Consider the following 22,501-nt stretch of genomic DNA (forward strand, 5'->3'; position numbering starts at 1 on the left):
TTAGCGTGTTTTCACTTAGCATGTTTTCAAGGTTCATCCACGTTGTAGCGTGTGTCAGTACTTTATTTCTTTTTATTGGTCAATGATATCCCATTGTATGGATATACACGTTTTATTTATCCATTCATGCACTGATAGACATTTGGGTTGCTTCCACCTTTTAACTATTGTGAATAGTGCTGCTATGAACATTTGTGTACAAGTATTTGATATTTGTTTTCAGTTAGTTTGTGTATGTACTTAGAAGTGGAATTGCTAGATCATATGGTAACTCTGTGTTCAACTTTTTTGAGGAAACACTAAGCTGTTTTCAACAGTGACTGTGTCATTTTACATTCCTACCAGCAATGTTTGAGGATTTTGATTTCCCTGTATCCTTGCCAAGACTTACTTGAGGTTTTTTTTTTTTTTTTTAATTATAATAATCTTAATGGGTATGAAGTGGTATCTCCTTGTGGTCTGGATTTTGATTTTCCTAATAAAATATTCATATTTTAATGCATAGAATTAATCAGAAAATGAGCTTTGGCAAGGTGAACTCAACAGCAAAATGATTGGCTTCAACTGTCTTCAGGAGATTATTTAAGACTGCCGTGGCTGGGTGCGGTGGCGCACGCCTGTAATCCCAGCAGTTTGGGAGGCTGAGGCTGGTGCATCACCTGACGTCAGGAGTTTGTGACCAGCCTGACCAACATAGAGAAACCCTGTCTCTACTAAAAATACAAAAATAGCTGGGTGTGGTGGCACATGCCTGTAATGCCAGCTACTCGGGAGGCTGAGGCAGGAGAATCACTTAAACCCGGGAGGCGGAGGTTTCAGAGAGCTGAGATCGCGTCATTGCACTCTAGCCTGGGCAATAAGAGCGAAACTCTGTCTCAAAAAAAACAAAAACAAAAAAAACACTGCTGTATATTCACTCCTGGGGTGTGCGATTCTGAGCTGAAATTCAATAACATGTTGTTTGGGGATTAGAAGAATATTTGTGGATAGTAAGTAAGACTACAATCATCCCCTAACTTTAAAAAATGTATCATGTAATATCATGTTTTGTGTTCATGGCGTCTGCCAAAAGTTACTTAATTCTTTGCATTTCAAAGCCCTCTTTATATAATTCCTTCGTGACTTAATGGTTTATTCATTTATTTTTGCAGTGTGAGTGAAGACACTCAGGATGGCTCAAGGATCCGGGGATCAAAGAGCAGTGGGGGTTGCTGACCCAGAGGAGAGTTCTCCAAACATGATCGTCTACTGCAAAGTAAGGTGCCTGGTCAAGTGCCGTGCATGCTGTCCGTGTGGACTGTTGTATTCTGTGTAGGGCTGATAAAAAGACAAATGTTTTCTGCCTAAACTGCCTTACTGATAAATGCATATTTTCTTCTCACATCCTCTGGTTCTCTAGTTCTAAAATTCAAGGAAGTTCATACTTGAGCACTTGGTATTTAACACTTGAAAAATATTATGCCATTTAGTTTTCTTTAAACCCAAAGGTTGCCTAAGCAATGCAGATGGGAAGACACATTCTCCTTCAGTGGAAAGGCCTTAGTGTAAGATGTATGAACTGAAAGTTCTTCAGACTCGTAGTATGTACAAAATCTGGGCTGAATACTGTGGGAGATACAGAGGTATATTTGTATGAGATGCTTACAGTTGGTAGGAGACATAAGATGTACACAAATAACTGTTATAGAGTCTAAATGTTAATTTCCAAAATAGATGTGTAAGTAGAGTGTTACATAATTTCAGAGGAGGAGGCCAGTTCTCCCAGCCTCAGAGGTGAGAATGGGCTTGTGGAAGAGTGGTCTTTGAACTCAGTTTTAAAATATGTGCAGGATTGCTTTATGTGGAAAGCAGAGAGGAAGAACATACCAGGCGATGAGATGTTTCAGCAAGGGCACAGAGCTAAGGAAATTAACAGCAACCGGCACTGGTTAGCTTGGACATAGGATGCATTACAAGGAGTAAATGGAGATAGGATTTTGGGAAGAGAGGCTGGCTGGAGCCAGATGTTAGTGTTGAATTAGACAATTTAATCAAGAAAAACTTCTGTGCCAAGAGTTGCAAGATTGAGATCTCTTTGGGATTATGACTGTTGTCCCATTGTGCCGAATGGATTGTTATCAAGATAGAGCGAAGGCTCTAGGAGAGAGATTTCTGTGTCTGTGTGAAAGGTAAGGAGGGAAGGGAGAGCCACTAATCCAGCCTGTGAAATCACCTTCAGAATTAAGAGAAACTGATAAGAGGAATTAAAGTCTGGGTTAAAAATGACTTGGAAACTGAAGGAATATAGGCGGCAAGTAGAGGGTCAAAGATGACTGGGTTTTTGACGTTGGGTAAATGAAAATCATTGGTGCTATTAATTCAAATTGGGATATTTGGAAAAAGAATACATTTTAAAGAAAGAAAATGGCACATAAGTTTATTTTAGTACATGCTGAATTTGACATAATTGCTTCTTATTGTACACCTTTTTGATGTTTGCATGTTTGTGAAAATTTAAACTAACTCTCTTGTATGTTAATAAGAAAATAAGTTAATGTTCATTTCACTAACTACTTGAGTTTCTACTCAGTTCTGTGCATTCTGAGAGGCTCTGTGTATTACTTATATGGGCAATGTGGAACTAGATATTCCTGGATGATCAATATGGTGAATTTTTCTCTTTTCCTTGTAAAAATAGAGTTCTCAAATTATTCTTGCTTTGAGTGTAAGATTCTGTAATTCTTTGCTTTGCAAGAGAATGTCTAGATAACCCATCTCTAAGAATGATGCTTATTAAATTGCGGTAAAGAAAAAAATAGGTTAATGGGACTCAGCAATTAGTGAAACATACAGAATAATAGACATTGAGTCATTGTTACATTCTTAACCCACCCCCAAACTGGGAGACCCCGTGCCAGGCTGGTAGGAACATGGGCTTTGGAGTGAGACTTAGGTTAAAATTCCAACTTTACCACTCTTTAGCAGTGTGACTGTAAGTTAGTTCTTTAACTTCCATGAGCCACAATTTTTTCATCTGTAAAAAGAAAAAAAAATGTGGGAGGAAGGTAATTGTGAAGATCACTTTAGATAAATCAAATGAGGCATGTTATATCCTACTTAGACCACAATGTGGTCCGTAATGAATATCTCTTTTTCTTTTCATGTTTAGGTCTTGTAGAGTCAGTGACACTTGGAGAGAAAATAAATGATAAAATCTCTAAATGTTGGTGCTGTTAATAAGTTGTCTAGAGCAAATTTATACAGTGAGTTTTTTTTAAGACACAGGAAAACAAAAATATTTTTATATTCTTCAGAGGATTGCAAATTCATGGATTATTAAAGAATAAGAAATGCAAAGGTCATGTAACCCAACCACCTTTCTACTAGAATGTTTGTATTATGTTTACATGAAAAAAAAAACTTCCTGCAGGGTTATGAGAACTTGGTTTTTACTTTTTGGTGGCAGTAAGGGGCTCTTTTCTGGTTTAATTTAGTAACTAACATGTCAATTGCTGTAGTTCTTTAGAGAAATGACAACTAGTAATGAAACTATATCTTACTTTCGTGTGACAAACTTGTGTAAAGAGTATATATATATATATGTTCATGTTTATTTGCTATATTAATTACCATAAAAGGGACATTGAATTGGTTCAGTCTGTTAGAAAGAAGACACACTTATTGCACAGTGTGAGCTCAGGCCCTGACACCATTTTAAACCTAGTTAACCTGACTGACTTAAACCATGGTTGTACTTGAACTATGGGATTTTCGTATAGTTTTCTACTCCTGATGCTGTAGGCTGCCTTTTGGCTACAACCAAGAACTTACTTGCTGTAGGACATTATCCTCAAGGTATCATCAGTAAGGGTTGGATTGTGAAGCCAATGACAATTCAAAGCATTTTCTTTGGAAGTCCTTTTGTGTAATCAATTATTCAAAGTCATAGCCATAAACCCAAACCTTTCCTTAGATACCCACGACTACAATTTACATTTAAAAAATTGGGCTTTCATTTTTGTTTTCTTTCTCTTGTTTGTTGTTGTTGTTTTTTTTCTCTTGTTGTCAGACACTTTCAGTGTGAAATTTTTGCTTGGACTGCATTGTGTTGATTCAGATGCTGACATTTAAAAAGCCAAATCTAGAGAAATGAAGCTTTTGGGTAAACTTTTGAGTAATAAGTGGATGATTATGTCCATAATGTTGTTGTGACTTTTAAATGACATTTAGGATGGTACCCTCCTGACATATGAGTAATGATGGGTGGGTTTTTAAAGCCCACACTTTTCAGAACACTCTTCATTTCCTTTTCATGTTTTCATGTCATTAACTGTGAGAAGTTGTACTTTCCCAAGGCATGACTTATTTATTGACTTGAACAGACTTTCTAATTTAGTTTTTCGTCCCTCATATTCATAGTTTGGATTGGAGGTGTGTATGAAAAATGTATTGGTCACATTAAAGATCTATTTAAAAGAAAACCTTAATTATTCATGAAGACACCCAGACCTGTTAACCTTTTTTATATTCCTGTATCCTTAAGATCCTGAGTTACTGAATTGCCCAGTGTAATGATGATATTTGAACCTAGCTATACATCACATCATTTAGGGTGCTTTATAAAAATGTTAATCCTCAAAGGACCCCCTCCACAAGGTATTTCTATTTAATAGGTCTGAGCTGGGTCCTAGGAATCTGAGTTTCAAGATGTTCTCAGGAAAATCTGATGCCCAACTAAGTTTGAAAAGCACTTACTTAGTCTTTTACAATATCCAGACATAGTATGTGTTGCAAAGTAATGAGAGAGTTGGTGTTTTGAATTAGATTTTTGATTTCATAATTATTTGTAGATCTCTCAAAACGTAGAAGAACCAAGCTCTTGTCATAGGGATTTTAGTAGCTTTTCCTTAGATATTTTCTAGTCTTATTTTATAGATGAAAGAACTAAAAGTATAGAGAGGGTGAGTAACTTGATTAAGGCTCCTCAGCACTTTCCCATGGAAGCCATAATGGTGTCCAGGGAGCCTGGCCACTCCAATCAGTTGCCTTTCTAGCACCCTATGCGACTACCATGTTATCAACCACAGACTACTGTTACCACATTGTTGGAGCTGAGTAGCCACGGGGCACATTAAATTAATGAAAATAATATGTGGCAGATCTTTGACTTTGATGTTTCTTCTGGGAGAGTTGACTTGGATTAATGTCTCACTTTTTTATTGATTTTTTAAAAATACTTTAAGTTCTAGGGTACATGTGCACAACGTGCAGGTTTGTTACATATGTATACATGTGCCATGTTGGTGTGCTGCACCCATTAACTCTCATTTACATTAGGCATGTCTCCTAATGCTTTCCCTCCCCACTCCTGCCACCCCACGACAGGCCCCAGTGTGTGATGTTCCCCTTCCTGTGTCCAAGTGTTCTCATTGTTCAATTCCCACCTGTGAGTGAGAAGATGCAGTGTTTGGTTTTTTGTTCTTGCAATAGTTTGCTGAGAATGATGGTTTCCAGCTTCATCCATGTCCCTACAAAGGACATGAACTCATCCGTTTTTATGGCTGCGTAATATTCCATGGTGTATATGTGCCACATTTTCTTAATCCAGTATATCATTGATGGAATGTCTCACATTTTTAATGCTAAAGTTTCATTCTACTCATTGGTGCTTTTGCTTCTTCGGTAAAGATTTTCTAAAATGTTTACCTCTTTTATAGGTAAGATTGCTTTTGAGTAAGAGTAGGTTGCTTTCTGATTTTGTTTGGATCTTTGGTGTTAACAATGCCTCTTGACAAAGTTCTCCTAACTAGACTGGTAATTTGATTTGTTTGGGTCAGGAGGCATGGAAGACATCACACTCCGGATGTCTTCTACATCCAGAAGGATGGAGGCATGGCAGATGTCACACTCTGGATGTCTTCTACATCCGAAAGCTGGAGGCTCTGCCTGTCTGGTCCCAGCTTTGTGTGGAGAACTTCATTTTCCTGATTCTACTTCTTGTTTTGTTTTCTACCTTCTTCATTCTTTTCCTCCTTCCTTTTCAATTGTGAGATACTTCTAACACAAAAAGAATATATTCAGTGTCCATGTAAAGTAGAAAGAAGAATTAAAAAATGAATTATATGCACTCACCATTAGCTTAATAAATAAAATATAATACTTTGGCCTCATTTCCCCTTCTGTAAAGGGAGGAAATTGGTCTAAAAATGTACAAATACCTTTCTGCAATGATTTCAAAGTTCCATTCTATAACTTTTTGATCTTTCGTAAATTAGTACACTTCCCTGATATCAAAACAATGTTGTGAGACTATACGCACGTTTAAAGGTCTTTTGAGCTTTTGAAGAAATATTTTAGATAGTTCTAGGTAATCTAAATTGGATTGAGATAAAGCCCAGTTAAGTCAGGCATTAGAAGAAAAAGCTTTAATTGTAATTATTTAATATTCAACAGTGGAATTTAGATGACATCTTGGTGGCAACCTGTTTCTTTGGCTTGCTAATAACATTTAAGACATTTATAAAATTATCATTTTGTAGTATTAATTATATGCTATATAGATAACAAGTGGTGTTTAAGTAGCAACACTGTACATTGCCAGTAGTATATAGTGTCATAGATGAAATAGGAGTTTTAGAGGAAGACAAAAAAGGCCAATGTTCTTGTATATCAACAGGTTAGTTGCCTAGCCTCGTCACTGATGGCTTCCTTCACCTATTCATTTCTAGTTATTGACTCCTTTTCTGCTGGAATTTGAGTCTAGCCTTTATGTTGCTCTGATACCCCAAGGTCACTCTTCCTAATGATTTAGGGCCCTTGAAGTCCTGGGCAGTAGTTGGTTTAGGCATACATCCAGAAAGTAAATGTCACACTATTTTAGTTACATTGGCTGTGGTATGCAGCAAGAAGGGAAAGATCTAGCCTGGAAGAATCCGATGCTATGGAGGAAGCTAGGGATAGAGTGTGGTTTGGAATTCATAGAGGGCAGTGGTAGAAGCCAGCACAATTGAGAGTCTGGGGACCTGCAGGTCCTGGTGACTAAGGCATGATGAGGATTAGAAACTGTCGAATCAGGAAATACGTATTGAGTGTCATTTGTGTGCCAGACACTATTAAATGCTAGGAATGCAAGATGAGAACTGAGCCCTGAATGAGCCCACAGGCCAGCTGGGGATAGATGGGGAACTAGACAATTACAGTGTTGGTAGAAGCAACTGAGGGGTATGAGAGGAGGTAGAGGGGTCATGTAGTCCATCCCAGGAGAGGGGATGATGATGTAGAAGACATCCAGAGGATTTGGCACCTGCTTCGATTCTTGAAAGATGACTAGGAATTAACCAGATGGAGGAGGAGAGAGAAGGTGTAGGAGGCAGGACTAGCACCTGTAAAAGAGCAGATTTGTGATGTCGTATACCGAGTTCAGGAGACTTTAAGTGGTTGATATGAAGCTAGGTTTCTGTGATGAAAGGTTGAGGAATAAAGCTAGATAGATGGATTAGGGCCAGATCACAAAAGACCTTATGTACCATGCCAAGGAGTTTAGACATTGTAAAAGTATCTTCCCTTTGGGCCTCCACACCCATGTTCAACTCCTTTGCATGCTGCTGTCTGCCCCAGAGGCTGAGCTGTGAGGACTACATTTACAGGGCTCCTGTGACCTCTGGGTTTCAGTTGGGTTTGGTTAGTAAAAGTCTGGAAAGAGATGGGAGGGAAGGAGAAGAGCAATGTCAGAGAATTTCTTCTCCTGGGTCTCACTCTGCAAAACCTTGCACTGGCCATATCCGTCTACTGAAGTTTGCTGATTCTCTCAAGGCAGACTACTTTCCTCTTCTGGGTCTGGACATCCTTTCTGTCTACTCATCCTTTTGGGCCTTTGCCGACTACTTTCCTCTTCTGGGTCCGGACATCCTTTTCATCTACTCATCCTTTTGGGCCTTGGGGTGGTTCCAGTTTGTATTTGTTATCTCTTGCTGTGTAACGAATTATCTCAAAACTCAATGGCTTGAAAACATTTATTATGTCACAATTTCTGTGGGTTAGTAATCCAAGTGCAGATTCCGTGAGTTCTCCAGCACAGTGTCTTTTTAAAAGGCTGTGATCAAGATGTTGACTCGGATTATGGTTTCGTCTGAAGTCTCAGCTGGGGAAAAGTCTACTCCCAAACTTACTTGTGTGACTGTTGGCTGGATTCAGTTCCTTAGGGGCTGTTGGAATGGTGGACTCAGTTCTTCGTTGGCTGTTTGCCAGAGGCCATTCTTAGTTATTTATGACACGTGTCTCTCCATATTGCAGCTCATAATATGGCAGTTCTTTTTTTTTTTTTTTTTTATCAGAGTGACAACAGGCAGAGAAGGAAGATGGGTGGTAGTAGTCTTAGTGTTTTATAACCTAATTTTGGACATTTTTTTCTTTATTATACTTTAAGTTCTAGGGTACATGTGCACAACGTGCAGGTTTGTTACATAGGTATACATGTGCCATGTTGTTTTGCTGTACCCATCAACTTGTCATTTACATTAGGTATTTCTCCTAATGCTATCCCTCCCCCAGCCCAATTTTGGACATATTATCCCATCCCTTTTGATAGTAAGAAGTCACTAGGTCCACCCCTCACTCAAGGTGAGGGATTTACACAAAGATGTGAATACCAAGATCCAGAATTCAGAAAATCTTTGTGGGCCATTTTGGAAGCCATCTACCACACAGCTCTACTTCTACTAGCCAGGGGTTTCTGAGTGTTTTTTTTTTATAATTTCCCTGTACCCTAGAACTCCTTTAAACTTGGTCCTTTTGGAAATACATTTTCCTTAAATTGTCCTATGTATATCATCTGTTTACCAATAAGACCCTAACGAATGCAGGTATTATCCCACAAGCAAAGGGAAGCGATTGAGACTCTGCGTTTCTTGATAAGGGAATTCTTCATGAAAGGGTTTGAAGCAGGGGAGTCATTTGTTCAAAGTGGAGGATGGGATCTGAAATGGGGAAGTCAATGTGGAGAAGTTTCAGTGTGGAGGTCAATGGGTGATCGATGTGGAAGGGTTCGGTGTGGAGGGAGAGTGTTGGAGAAGTGGTAGGATTGGAGGTAGGAGGACAGTTTAGAGATTGAACAGGAATCCAGGTGAGGAAAAATGATGCCCAAATCAGTGGCAGTGGTAATACAGATGGGAGGATGTGTTTGAGAGATGTTTAGGAGGTTCAGGCAACAGAATTTGGGGGCTGAGAAGACATAGGGAGAATTTGAGAATAATGAGGAGGAATGAGGAGTCTTTTCCCTAGGCTATATCTGTGATTCTCAGAAAGTCTCCTGGGATAAACTTTTGAAGCAAATAGCTGTAGAACTGGATTGCCTGCCCCGCTCTTCTCTGTATGTAGATAAATTGAGAGAACCCAAGACAGAGTCTGTAAATGGACCAGGATATCTGGGTATTTGTTCTGGCTGCCCCACTCCACTAGCTCACTTATGGCCATGCATAAGTTGTTCCTACTTTTTGTTAAGTCTAGTTCTTTAATTTGTGAAGTAAGGGGTTAGCTATGCTGGGTGATCTCTAAAGCATTTTTTTAGATCTAACATTCTAGGTCTTTTGTAATCTAAAATAGAGAAACCTACATTTTATTATTTTACTACTTCATAGCCTCCTTTACTTTATTTTTAATTTTCTTTAAAAAGTGAACCGAGCCAAAACTTTAAAAACAGGTAAGTCAGAATGTTTAAAACAAATGGCTTTTGGTCTTCAGCACTTAGGGCTTGTTTTTTTTCACTTTTTTTTTTTTTTTTAACATTAAATAAAATTCCTGGCCACATGCAGTGGCTCATGCCTGTAATCCCAGCACTTTGGAAGGCCAAGGCAGGCAGATCACCTGAGATCAGGAGTCCGAGATCAGCTTGGCCAACATGGCAAAACCCTGTCTCTACTAAAAATACAAAAATTGGCCAGACATGGTGGCACACGCCTGTAATCCCAGCTACTTGGGAGGCTGAGGCAGGAGAATCACTTGAGCCTGGGAGGCAGAAGCTACAGTGAGCAGAGATGGTGCTACCGCACTCCAGCCTGGGTGACAGAGTGAGACTCTGTCTCAAGGACTAACTTCAGAAAGTGTTCAGGGTAACTAATTTAATTGTTCAGTCTACATTTTAAGATTCCTTTCATTAAATTTTTTGAAGCTTTTTTTATTGCCTTAGGAAAAAACTGTTCTGTTTTCCTTTTCCCCCAGGATTAGACTTGCTGGAAGAAAAGCTCCCCCATCACATTATCTTGGTTGGCAGGAGACAGGCATGCAGGCAAGTCCCAGACCAGTGATATCAGTGTCCACAGATGAAAGGGATGGTATTTTTAGTGTGGGGAATAGCTCAGTGTGGTTTCATATGATGCATTTTGATGAGTATAACTTTCTAATTTGAAAAGCCTTTGGTGTGTTTAAGTCTTCATTTAATCTTTCCAATTTCTCCCCCTCATTTCATTTCAAGGAGTCTAAGATTTTTCATTTTGGCAGGCAGTTGATCACTCTTGTTATTGACACTCCTTTGCAGTATTCTTACACTGTGGAGAACCTGAATGGCTGTAAATTCCCTATTGGCAGGATTTTGAAGAAAAAAAATAAAAGCGAATAGATACCTGTGAAAGAAAAAATAAATACATTTTAAAATAATTGGAGGATAGAAGGATTACTTTTAAAAGTTCTGTTAGTTTGCCAGTACAGATCAAAACAGAAAATGGACACATTTTTTTGATCAGCATTCTCTATTCTAAAAACTTATTTCAATAAGGGAAAGAATATGCAAAGACATATAAATAGATATAGACATACACCCACTCCAAAAGAATAGTGATATCTTTCTGGTAAATAATATCCAAAGTTTGGAAAGAAATCAAATATCCATTGAAAGGAAACGAATTTTAGGGGGATAGGATTCACATTTGGAATGATCTCATAGTTAGTTTACTGGATTTCTGTTCTGGTCAACCTAATAATTGTCTTGAAAGTGAGATGGCTACTGACATTCTAGGATATGGTTAGGGAGAATATTCTTTATTTTTAAAACCCTACAAGATTTTTTCATTTTTTAAAATAAAATGTCTTATTTGTTAAATATGATGGTTATGTAGGTTTACTCAAAAGTGATTTTTTCCATTGCTCTTTATTATTTTCTGCATCTCTGTGCTTACAGCTGAAATAATTTTTAGTATTTTCTTTAGTGCAGGTCTGCTGAAGATAAATTCTCTCAGTTCTTGTTTGTCTAAAATATCTTTGGGCCAGGCACGTTGGCTTACGCCTGTAATCCCAGCACTTGGGAGGCCGAGGCAGGAAGATCACTTGGCCCAAGAGTTTGAGGCCAGTCTGGGTAACATAGGGAGACAACATCTCTACAAAAAGAAAGAAAGAAAATAAAAAAAAATTAGCTGTGCATGTTAGTACATGCCTGTAGTCCCAGCTACTCAGGAGGTGGAGGTGGGGGAATCACTTGAGCCTGGGAGGTCAAGGCTGCAGTGGGCCATGATTGTGCCACCACACTCTAGCCTGGGCAACAGAGTGAGGCATGGTTTCAAAGACAAAAAGAAAGTCTTTGTTTCATCTTCATTTTGTGAAGGGTGTTTTTTCTAGATTTAGAATTCTAGATTGTCGGTTATTTTATTTATCATAACTGTCATTGTCTCTTGGCTTTCATTGTTTCTGTTGGGCAGTTGGCTTAAGTTTGATTATTCCTCCTTCGAATGTAATCTGTTTTTTCCTTTGGCTGCTTTTAAGATTTATTTCACTTTGGTTTTAGCAGTTTTATTATAAGGTGTGATTTTCTTTTTAATTTATTCTCCTTAGAGCTTATGAGACTTTTTATTTGATTGGTGCTTGGGGATTCTTTTTTTTTTTTTGATGGAGTCTTGCTCTGTCACCCAGGCTGGAGTGCAATGGTGCAACCTTGGCTCACTGCAGCTGCCACCTCCTGGAATCAAGTGATTCTCCTGCCCCAACCTCCCGAGTAGCTGGGACTAGAGGTGCATGCCACCACGCCCAAATAATTTTTGTATTTTTAGTACAGTCGGGGTTTCACCATGTTGACCAGGATGGTCTCGATCTCTTGACCTCGTGATCCTCCCACCTCAGCCTCCCAAAGTGCTGGGATTATAGGCATGAGCCACCATGCCCGGCTGTGCTTGGGAATTCTTAACCATTAACTTTTCAAATATTGTTTATGCCTAGTTTTCTCATTTCTCTCTTCTTGGGATTGTGTTCATATGTTAGGACCTTTTTCCTCTAGATTTCATGTGTTTCTTATGCTCTTTTCTGTATTTTTTATTCCTTTGTCATTTTGTGCTTCAACATGGATATTTTCTACCGACTTATCCTCCAGTTCACTAATTCTCTCTTCAATATATTAGATAATCTGTGGTTAAAGTCATCCCATTGAATTTGTAACCTTAGTTATTGATTTTTTAAGTTCTAAAATTTTCATTTAATTTTCTTTTTATAGTTTCTAGTTTTCTGCTAAACTTCTCTATTTTGTCATTTAATTCCTAAACATATTAATCATAATTGTTTCAAAGTCCATATCTGATACTTTAAAGTCTTTATCACTTGCTGGACTGTTTCTACTAACCTTTTCTTTCTTTTTTTTTTTTTGTTGTTTTTATTTATTTATTTATTTTATTTTTTATTTTTTTTAATTATTATACTTTAAGTTTTAGGGTACATGTGCACATTGTGCAGGTTAGTTACGTATGTATACATGTGCCATGCTGGTGCGCTGCACCCACTAACTCATCATCTAGCATTAGGTATATCTCCCAATGCTATCCCTCCCCCCTCCCCCCACCCCACAACAGTCCCCAGAGTGTGATGTTCCCCTTCCTGTGTCCATGTGATCTCATTGTTCAATTCCCACCTATGAGTGAGAATATGCGGTGTTTGGTGTTTTGTTCTTGCGATAGTTTACTGAGAATGATGATTTCCAATTTCATCCATGTCCCTACAAAGGGTGTGAACTCATCCTTTTTTATGGCTGCATAGTAGTCCATGGTGTATATGTGCCACATTTTCTTAATCCGGTCTATCATTGTTGGACATTTGAGTTGGTTCCAAGTCTTTGCTCTTCTGAATAATGCCGCAATAAACATACATGTGCATGTGTCTTTATAGCAGCATGATTTATAGTCCTTTGAGTATATACCCAGTAATGGGATGGCTGGGTCAAATGGTATTTCTAGTTCTAGATCCCTGAGGAATCGCCACACTGACTTCCACAATGGTTGAACTAGTTTACAGTCCCACCAACAGTGTAAAAGTGTTCCTATTTCTCCACATCCTCTCCAGCACCTGTTGTTTCCTGACTTTTTAATGATTGCCATTCTAACTGGTGTGAGATGGTATCTCATTGTGGTTTTGATTTGCATTTCTCTGATGGCCAGTGATCATGAGCATTTTTTCATGTGTTTTTTGGCTGCATAAATGTCTTCTTTTGAGAAGTGTCTGTTCATGTCCTTCGCCCACTTTTTGATGGGGTTGTTTGTTTTTTTCTTGTAAATTTGAGTTCATTGTAGATTCTGGATATTAGCCCTTTGTCAGATGAGTAGGTTGCGAAAATTTTCTCCCATGTTGTAGGTTGCCTGTTCACTCTGATGGTAGTTTCTTTTGCTGTGCAGAAGCTCTTTAGTTTAATTAGATCCCATTTGTCAATTTTGTCTTTTGATGCCATTGCTTTTGGTGTTTTAGACATGAAGTCTTTGCCCATGCCTATGTCCTGAATGGTAATGCCTAGGTTTTCTTCTAGGGTTTTTATGGTTTTAGGTCTAACGTTTAAGTCTTTAATCCATCTTGAATTGATTTTTGTATAAGGTGTAAGGAAGGGATCCAGTTTCAGCTTTCTACATATGGCTAGCCAGTTTTCCCAGCACCATTTATTAAATAGGGAATCCTTTCTCCATTGCTTGTTTTTGTCAGGTTTGTCAAAGATCAGATAGTTGTAGATATGTGGCGTTATTTCTGAGGGCTCTGTTCTGTTCCATTGATCTATATCTCTGTTTTGGTACCAGTACCATGCTGTTTTGGTTACTGTAGCCTTGTAGTATAGTTTGAAGTCAGGTAGTGTGATGCCTCCAGCTTTGTTCTTTTGGCTTAGGATTGACTTGGCAATGCGGGCTCTTTTTTGGTTCCATATGAACTTTAAAGTAGTTTTTTCCAATTCTGTGAAGAAAGGCATTGGTAGCTTGATGGGGATGGCATTGAATCTGTAAATTACCTTGGGCAGTATGGCCATTTTCACAATATTGATTCTTCCTACCCATGAGCATGGAATGTTCTTCCATTTGTTTTTATCCTCTTTTATTTTGTTGAGCAGTGGTTTGTAGTTCTCCTTGAAGAGGTCCTTCACATCCCTTGTAAGTTGGATTCCTAGGTATTTAATTCTCTTTGAAGCAATTGTGAATGGGAGTTCACTCATGATTTGGTTCTCTGTTTGTCTGTTGTTGGTGTATAAGAATACTTGTGATTTTTGCATATTGATTTTGTATCCTGAGACTTTGCTGAAGTTGCTTATCAGCTTAAGGAGATTTTGGGATAAGACAATGGGGTTTTCTAGATATACAATCATGTCATCTGCAAACAGGGACAATTTGACTTCCTCTTTTCCTAATTGAATACCCTTTATTTCCTTCTCCTGCCTAATTGCCCTGGCCAGAACTTCCAACACTATGTTGAATAGGAGTGGTGAGAGAGGGCATCCCTGTCTTGTGCCAGTTTTCAAAGGGAATGCTTCCAGTTTTTGCCCATTCAGTATGATATTGGCTGTGGGTTTGTCATAGATAGCTCTTATTATTTTGAAATACGTCCCATCAATACCTAATTTATTGAGAGTTTTTAGCATGAAGCGTTGTTGAATTTTGTCAAAGGCCTTTTCTGCATCTATTGAGATAATCATGTGGTTTTTGTCTTTGGTTCTGTTTATATGCTGGATTACATTTATTGATTTGCGTATATTGAACCAGCCTTGCATCCCAGGGATGAAGCCCACTTGATCATGGTGGATAAGCTTTTTGATGTGCTGCTGGATTCGGTTTGCCAGTATTTTATTGAGGATTTTTGCATCAGTGTTCATCAAGGATATTGGTCTAATATTCTCTTTTTATGTTGTGTCTCTGCCCGGCTTTGGTATCAGGATGATGCTGGCCTCATAAAATGAGTTAGGGAGGATTCCTTCTTTTTCTATTGATTGGAATAGTTTCAGAAGGAATGGTACCAGCTCCTCCTTGTACCTCTGGTAGAATTTGGCTGTGAATCCATCTGGTCCTGGACTCTTTTTGGTTGGTAAGCTATTGATTATTGCCACAATTTCAGATCCTGTTATTGGTCTATTCAGAGATTCAACTTCTTCCTGGTTTAGTCTTGGGAGAGTGTATGTGTCGAGGAATTTATCCATTTCTTCTAGATTTTCTAGTTTATTTGCGTAGAGGTGTTTGTAGTATTCTCTGATGGTAGTTTGTATTTCTGTGGGATTGGTGATGATATCCCCTTTATCATTTTTTATTACATCTATTTGATTCTTCTCTCTTTTTTTCTTTATTAGTCTTGGTAGCAGTCTATCAATTTTGTTGATCCTTTCAAAAAACCAGCTCCTGGATTCATTAATTTTTTGAAGGGTTTTTTGTGTCTCTATTTCCCTCATTTCTGCTCTGATTTTAGTTATTTCTTGCCTTCTGCTAGCTTTTGAATGTGTTTGCTCTTGCTTTTCTAGTTCTTTTAATTGTGATGTTAGGGTGTCAATTTTGGATCTTTCCTGCTTTCTCTTGTGGGCATTTAGTGCTATAAATTTTCCTCTACACATTGCTTTGAATGCGTCCCAGAGATTCTGGTATGTTGTGTCTTTGTTCTCATTGGTTTGAAAGAACATCTTTATTTCTGCCTTCATTTCATTATGTACCCAGTAGTCATTCAGGAGCAGGTTGTTCAGTTTCCATGTAGTTGAGTGGATTTGAGTGAGATTCTTAATCCTGAGTTCTAGTTTGATTGCACTGTGATCTGAGAGATAGTTTGTTATAATTTCTGTTTTTTTACATTTGCTGAAGAGAGCTTTACTTCCAAGTATGTGGTCAATTTTGGAATAGGTGTGATGTGCTGAAAAAAATGTATATTCCATTGCTTTGGGTCAGAGAGTTCTGTAGATGTCTATTAGGTCTGCTTGGTGCAGAGCTGAGTTCAATTCCTGGGTATCCTTGTGGACTTTCTATCTCGTTGATCTGTCTAATGTTGACAGTGGGGTGTTAAAGTCTCCCATTATTAATGTGTGGGAGTCTAAGCCCCTTTGTAGGTCACTCAGGACTTGCTTTATGAATCTGGGTGCTCCTGTATTGGGTGCATATATATTTAGGATAGTTAGCTCTTCTTGTTGAATTGATCCCTTTACCATTATGTAATGGCCTTCTTTGTCTCTTTTGATCTTTGTTGGTTTAAAGTCTGTTTTATCTGAGACTAGGATTGCAACCCCTGCCTTTTTTTGTTTTCCATTTGCTTGGTAGATCTTCCTCCATCCTTTTATTTTGAGCCTATGTGTGTCTCTGCACATGAGATGGATTTCCTGAATACAGCACACTGATGGATCTTGACTCTTTATCCAATTTGCCAGTCTGTGTCTTTTAATTGGAGCATTTAGTCCATTTACATTTAAAGTTAATATTGTTATGTGTGAATTTGATCCTGTCATTATGATGTTAGCTGGTGATTTTGCTTGTTAGTTGATGCAGTTTCTTCCTAGTCTCGATGGTCTTTACATTTTGGCATGATTTTGCAGCGGCTGGTACCGGTTGTTCTTTTCCATGTTTAGCACTTCCTTCAGGAGCTCTTTTAGGGCAGGCCTGGTGGTGACAAAATCTCTCAGCATTTGCTTGTCTGCAAAGTATTTTATTTCTCCTTCACTTATGAAGCTTAGTTTGGCTGGATATGAAATTCTGGGTTGAAAATTCTTTTCTTTAAGAATGTTGAATATTGGCCCCCACTCTCTTCTGGCTTGTAGGGTTTCTGCCGAGAGATCCGCTGTTAGTCTGATGGGCTTCCCTTTGAGGGTAACCCGACCTTTCTCTCTGGCTGCCCTTAACATTTTTTCCTTCATTTCAACTTTGGTGAATCTGACAATTATGTGTCTTGGAGTTGCTCTTCTCGAGGAGTATCTTTGTGGCATTCTCTGTATTTTCTGAATCTGAACGTTGGCCTGCCTTGCTAGATTGGGGAAGTTCTCCTGGATAATATCCTGCAGAGTATTTTCCAACTTGGTTCCATTCTCCCCATCACTTTCAGGTACACCAATCAGACGTAGATTTGGTCTTTTCACATAGTCCCATATTTCTTGGAGGCTTTGCTCATTTCTTTTTATTCTTTTTTCTCTAAATTTCCCTTCTCGCTTCATTTCATTCATTTCATCTTCCATTGCTGATACCCTTTCTTCCAGTTGATCGCATCGGCTCCTGAGGCTTCTGCATTCTTCACATAGTTCTCGAGCCTTGGTTTTCAGCTCCATCAGCTCCTTTAAGCACTTCTCTGTATTGGTTATTCTAGTTATACATTCTTCTAAATTTTTTTCAAAGTTTTCAACTTCTTTGCCTTTGGTTTGAATGTCCTCCTGTATCTCAGAGTAATTTGATCGTCTGAAGCCTTCTTCTCTCAACTCGTCAAAGTCATTCTCCGTCCAGCTTTGTTCCGTTGCTGGTGAGGAACGGCTTCCCTTTGGAGGAGGAGAGGCGCTCTGCTTTTTAGAGTTTCCAGTTTTTCTGTTCTGTTTTTTCCCCATCTTTGTGGTTTTATCTACTTTTGGTCTTTGATGATGGTGATGTACAGATGGGTTTTTGGTGTGGGTGTCCTTTCTGTTTGTTAGTTTTCCTTCTAACAGACAGGACCCTCAGCTGCAGGTCTGTTGGAGTACCCGGCCGTGTGAGGTGTCAGTGTGCCCCTGCTGGGGGGTGCCTCCCTGTTAGGCTGCTCGGGGGTGCCTCCCAGTTAGGCTGCTCGGGGGTCAGGGGTCAGGGACCCACTTGAGGAGGCAGTCTGCCCATTCTCAGATCTCCAGCTGCGTGCTGGGAGAACCACTGCTCTCTTCAAAGCTGTCAGACAGGGACATTTAAGTCTGCAGAGGTTACTGCTGTCTTTTTCTTTGTCTGTGCCCTGCCCCCATAGGTGGAGCCTACAGAGGCAGGCAGGCCTCCTTGAGCTGTGGTGGGCTCCACCCAGTTCGAGCTTCCCGGCTGCTTTGTTTACCTAAGCAAGCCTGGGCAATGGCGGGCACCCCTCCCCCAGCCTCGCTGCCGCCTTGCAGTTTGATCTCAGACTGCTGTGCTAGCCATCAGCGAGACTCCGTGGGCGTAGGACCCTCCGAGCCAGGTGCGGGATATAATCTCGTGGTGCGCCGTTTTTTAAGCCCGTCAGAAAAGCGCAGTATTCGGGTGGGAGTGACCCGATTTTCCAGGTGCCCTCCGTCACCCCTTTCTTTGACTAGGAAAGGGAACTCCCTGACCCCTTGCGCTTCCCGAGTGAGGCAATGCCTCGCCCTGCTTCGGCTGACGCACGGTGTGCGCACCCACTGACCTGCGCCCAGTGTCTGGCACTCCCTAGTGAGATGAACCCGGTACCTCAGATGGAAATGCAGAAATCACCCGTCTTCTGCGTCGCTCAGGCTGGGAGCTGTAGACTGGAGCTGTTCCTATTTGGCCATCTTGGCTCCTCCCTCCTTCTGTTTATTTTTTATTAAGTTCTGGGCATTATACAAATAATATAGAAGACGTCATTTACGGCTCTAGGACAATGTTATGTTACTTCTGAGAGAACTTAACTATTTTTTTCTTTTATGTCAGTCAAAATAGGAATGGATTACCTTAATCAAGTCAGACACAAAGATTACTTGTAGCTGGACTTCAGTTCTTCTTAGGGCTAGATATATTTCTAGATCTCCTTTACTCTCTGTAGGGAGCCCTTCTGGTTCCAACCAAAACCCTGGGTGCCCCTCCTCCTTGAAGGACTCTGACCTCTAATTTTTGTCCTTTAAACTCTATGACACTGCCAAAAGCTCTGTTCAGCTTCTTGATCATGCCTTTTGTTTAAGAAATTGACAATGCTCTTGAGAAGAACAAGCAGCTCCAATTGCTGGGCTCATCTTCTTAGTTTTCTTCTTTCAGGTCATGGCCTCACAAACTCTTACTGTCTTGGTTGCTTTTCAATGCCCTCAAACATGTTTAACAAAATGTTTTTCAGCATTTCCAGTTGCTCTCATCAGGAGGGTGTTTCTGAAACATCTAGTTAGCCATTGCCAGAAGTAGAACCCCAGAACATTGGCCTTGAGAGAAGGTGGATCCATCTTTTATAGCCTTGGTTTGCTCTTAAAATGTTTTAGAAAAGACATATCCTGAGTGTCTTAGTGGTCTAGCGTGATGGTGGCAGAGGTGAAGAAAAGTGAAACTTCCAGTATATTTAAAAAGTGGAATTAACCTGTTATTAGTTTTAGATGGAGATGAGAGAGGAGGATTCAGGGCTAATGGCCAGGATCTGGACTGGGCATCTGGATGTCCAGTCACTAGGATAAGTGGTTGGGTTAGTGACACTGGAGCCTCAAGTCACCACAGTAACAGAATGACATTCACCACAGCCTAGTTATGTAAAACTCTGGACAGAGGGAATAAATCCAGGCAAATACCTCTACATATGAAATGGACCTGAAAAGAAGCTTTACCTGGAGGAAACCTTACCTGACTCCAGAGACCTTTTTGGTTTAGAAAACAGGAGGTAGCTTGTATCTGTCAGTATGACACTTTTGAACATTTCTGTATTAGTTTGCTAAGGTGCTGTAACAAAGTCCCACAAACTATGGCTTAAGACAACAGGAATATATTCTGTCACAGTTCAGGAGGATAGAAATCTGAAATCAAGGACTGGGCAGGGCTACGCTCCATTTGAAGGCTTAGGGAAGTCCCCTTTCTTGCTTCTTCCTGGATTTCTGTGGCTGCTGGAGATCCTTGGTGTTCCTTGGCTTGCAGCAGCATCACCCTGGTCTTCGCCTTTTTCCTACCTCACCTTCCTCATGTGCCTACCTCTGTGTTTCACATGGCCTTATAAGGACACTAGTTGTGGGATTTAGGCCTACATCCCCATACCCCCAATTGATTGTGACCTCATCTTAATGAATTACATCTCAAAGACCCTAATTTCCAAATGAACTTACATACGCAAGTCCCAGGGCTTAGGACTACAAAATATCTTTTTGACAGACACAACTCAATCCACAACAATTTCTAGTTTATCACCACGTGAAGCTTAGTGCTCTTTGCAAAGATCAAATGAACAAGTAGTGTACTTATTGAGCTGTTGCTTCTGACAAAGCACTGTGTGGGGAATAAAAAGTAGCATGACACACAGTCTCTGTCCTAGACAACTTTACCGTCCAACTGGGGAGACCAAGAGTGATGCAGAACTCAGGAGGAAAATAAGCTTTGGTTGGCCACCTACCATTTACCAGATACTGCAGTGGGGGCTGTACATATATTGAGCCATTTAATCATCAGAATAGCTTGCTAGGTAAGTGGTATTCACCCTATATTACAGATAAGGGAACTGAGGGTCAGAAGGAGTAAATAACTAGTATTAAGTGGTGCTATCAGAATTTGAATCTAGATTTGTTGTATTCTAAAACCTGTGGTTTTGGGGAAGAAACTGAATTATGTTAAAAAAAAAAAACAACAACAACTTAAAGCTGTTAGAAATTAACCATAAGAGAGTTAGTGTGAGAGCTGGGTGTGGTGGCTTGCATCTGTAGTCCTAGCTACTGAGGAGGCTGAGATGGGAGGATCCCTTGAGCCCAGGAGTTTGAGACCAGCCCGTGCAATATAGTGAGACCCTGTCTCAAAAAAAAAAAAAAAAAAAAAAGTTGGTGTGGACAAGGAAGGCTTATTGAGGAAGAAGAAATTTGAAGAGAAATCATCTGAACTGTATTTTTAAGAAAGGGTAGGAGTTGGCTGGTGGAAAAGAGCCAAAAACTGATTCCAGGTGATGGGAGCTACGTGAACCAAGGCAAGGGGATAGAATATATCAGATGTATTTAGGAGAAAATATATTTTATAATACTATATATAAGATACGTGCTTTATATAATTATAGCCTCATTCTTCATACGGAGACCTTGAAGCAAGAAAACAAACATTTTTAGCTCTGTGTCTCACATGGTAAGGTATTGGTAAAGCTGAGCCTTCTGCCAATGAATTTTTTTTCCATTCATCTTCAGAAATAATCGCTTTCCATTTAAAAAGTAATAATTCAATTTAGAAAGAATCAAAATATAAAGTAGAGAAAAAATCTCTCATATTCCTATCATGCAAATATGACTGAAGTTAACATTTTGGTCTCTTCCTCCCAGTCCTTGAATTTGTATCAGTAGTATACATAACACATTAACCTAGAGAGTAATCATAGTGTATGTGCTATTTTGTGCTTTTCTACCATAACCTAAGCACTAATCTGTGCCATAATATGTCATCATTATCATAGTTTTATTTATTTATTTTTATTATTTTTAATTTTGAGATGGAGTCTCGTTCTGTCACCAGGCTGGAGTGCAGTGGTGTGATCTCGGCTCACTGCAACTGCCGCCTCCTAAGTTCAAGTGATTCTCCTGCCTCAGCCTCCCGAGTAGCTGGGACTACAGGCATGCGCCACCATGCCCAGCTAATTTTTGTATTTTTAGTAGAGACGGGGTCTCACTATGTTGGCCAGAATGGTCTCGATCTCTTGACCTCATGATCCGCCCACCTTGGCCTCCCAAATTGCGGGGATTACAGCTGTGAGCCACTGCACCTGGCTATCGTAGTTTTAAAGGTTGAATAATATTCTAAGTAGATAATGTACCATGATTTACTTATTTAGGGTTTGTTATTAATAGCAAATTTAAAAATTCCTAGGTCAAAATGCATGACCTGTGTTACAACTCCTATTATATATATGGTTTTCTGGAAGGTCAATATTGATTTTGGCATATATAGACTGGGCTTCTCTGGGTTGTTGTAAAAGTTCTATGTCATTGAACTACAGAAAGAGGGTGAGGGGATGTCTAACAATTAGGGCCAGTGTTTTCTTCACCTCTAAACCACATCCCCATCCTAGTGTCTGCTTGGCTTTGCAACACCATCCTTATCCTGAGAGCTTTGTTGATGCCTGGGGATATTCAGAAATTTTCTACTTGGAACCCTTCCAAGACATTTGCTATTTTATTCTCTATTTGTTTTTCTTAAGCAACTAACTAAATAAGAATAACATTTCAACCTCTTTCTACTCCCCACAGCATTTTTTCCTGCCTGCACCACCTCTGCCTACAGTTTAACCATGGGGTTGCTTCTTATATTTTAAAGCTAAATACAAAAGCACAGTTCTGAGAAGCAGCCAAGTTCTGCAGCCAAGTTTGAAGAATAAAACTTTAAAACAGCTCTTCTGTCACACACTTGAGAGGGGAGGCAGGCTTTGCTATAAATAAGTCACATTCCATTTCTATCTCATCCTTTGCAGTCCT

At 39.5% G+C, this 22,501-nt stretch overlaps 1 protein-coding gene across 19 annotated transcripts in view; it reads left to right on the top strand.

Annotated features, from left to right (window-relative positions):
• The window catches only part of RGS6 (regulator of G protein signaling 6), a 635,028-nt gene that overhangs the window by 32,237 nt on the left and 580,290 nt on the right, over window positions 1–22,501 (top strand). For all 19 annotated transcript variants that reach the window (XM_057299740.2, XM_057299747.2, XM_057299741.1 and 16 more), the window contains exon 2: window positions 1,152–1,255. In XM_057299740.2, coding sequence (XP_057155723.1) covers window positions 1,172–1,255 — 84 coding nt within the window. In that variant the 5' untranslated portion in view covers window positions 1,152–1,171. The remainder of the gene's footprint in view (window positions 1–1,151; window positions 1,256–22,501) is intronic.

The sequence above is a fragment of the Pan paniscus genome, chromosome 15 (assembly GCF_029289425.2).
Source record: "Pan paniscus chromosome 15, NHGRI_mPanPan1-v2.0_pri, whole genome shotgun sequence".
Taxonomy (NCBI): domain Eukaryota; kingdom Metazoa; phylum Chordata; class Mammalia; order Primates; family Hominidae; genus Pan; species Pan paniscus.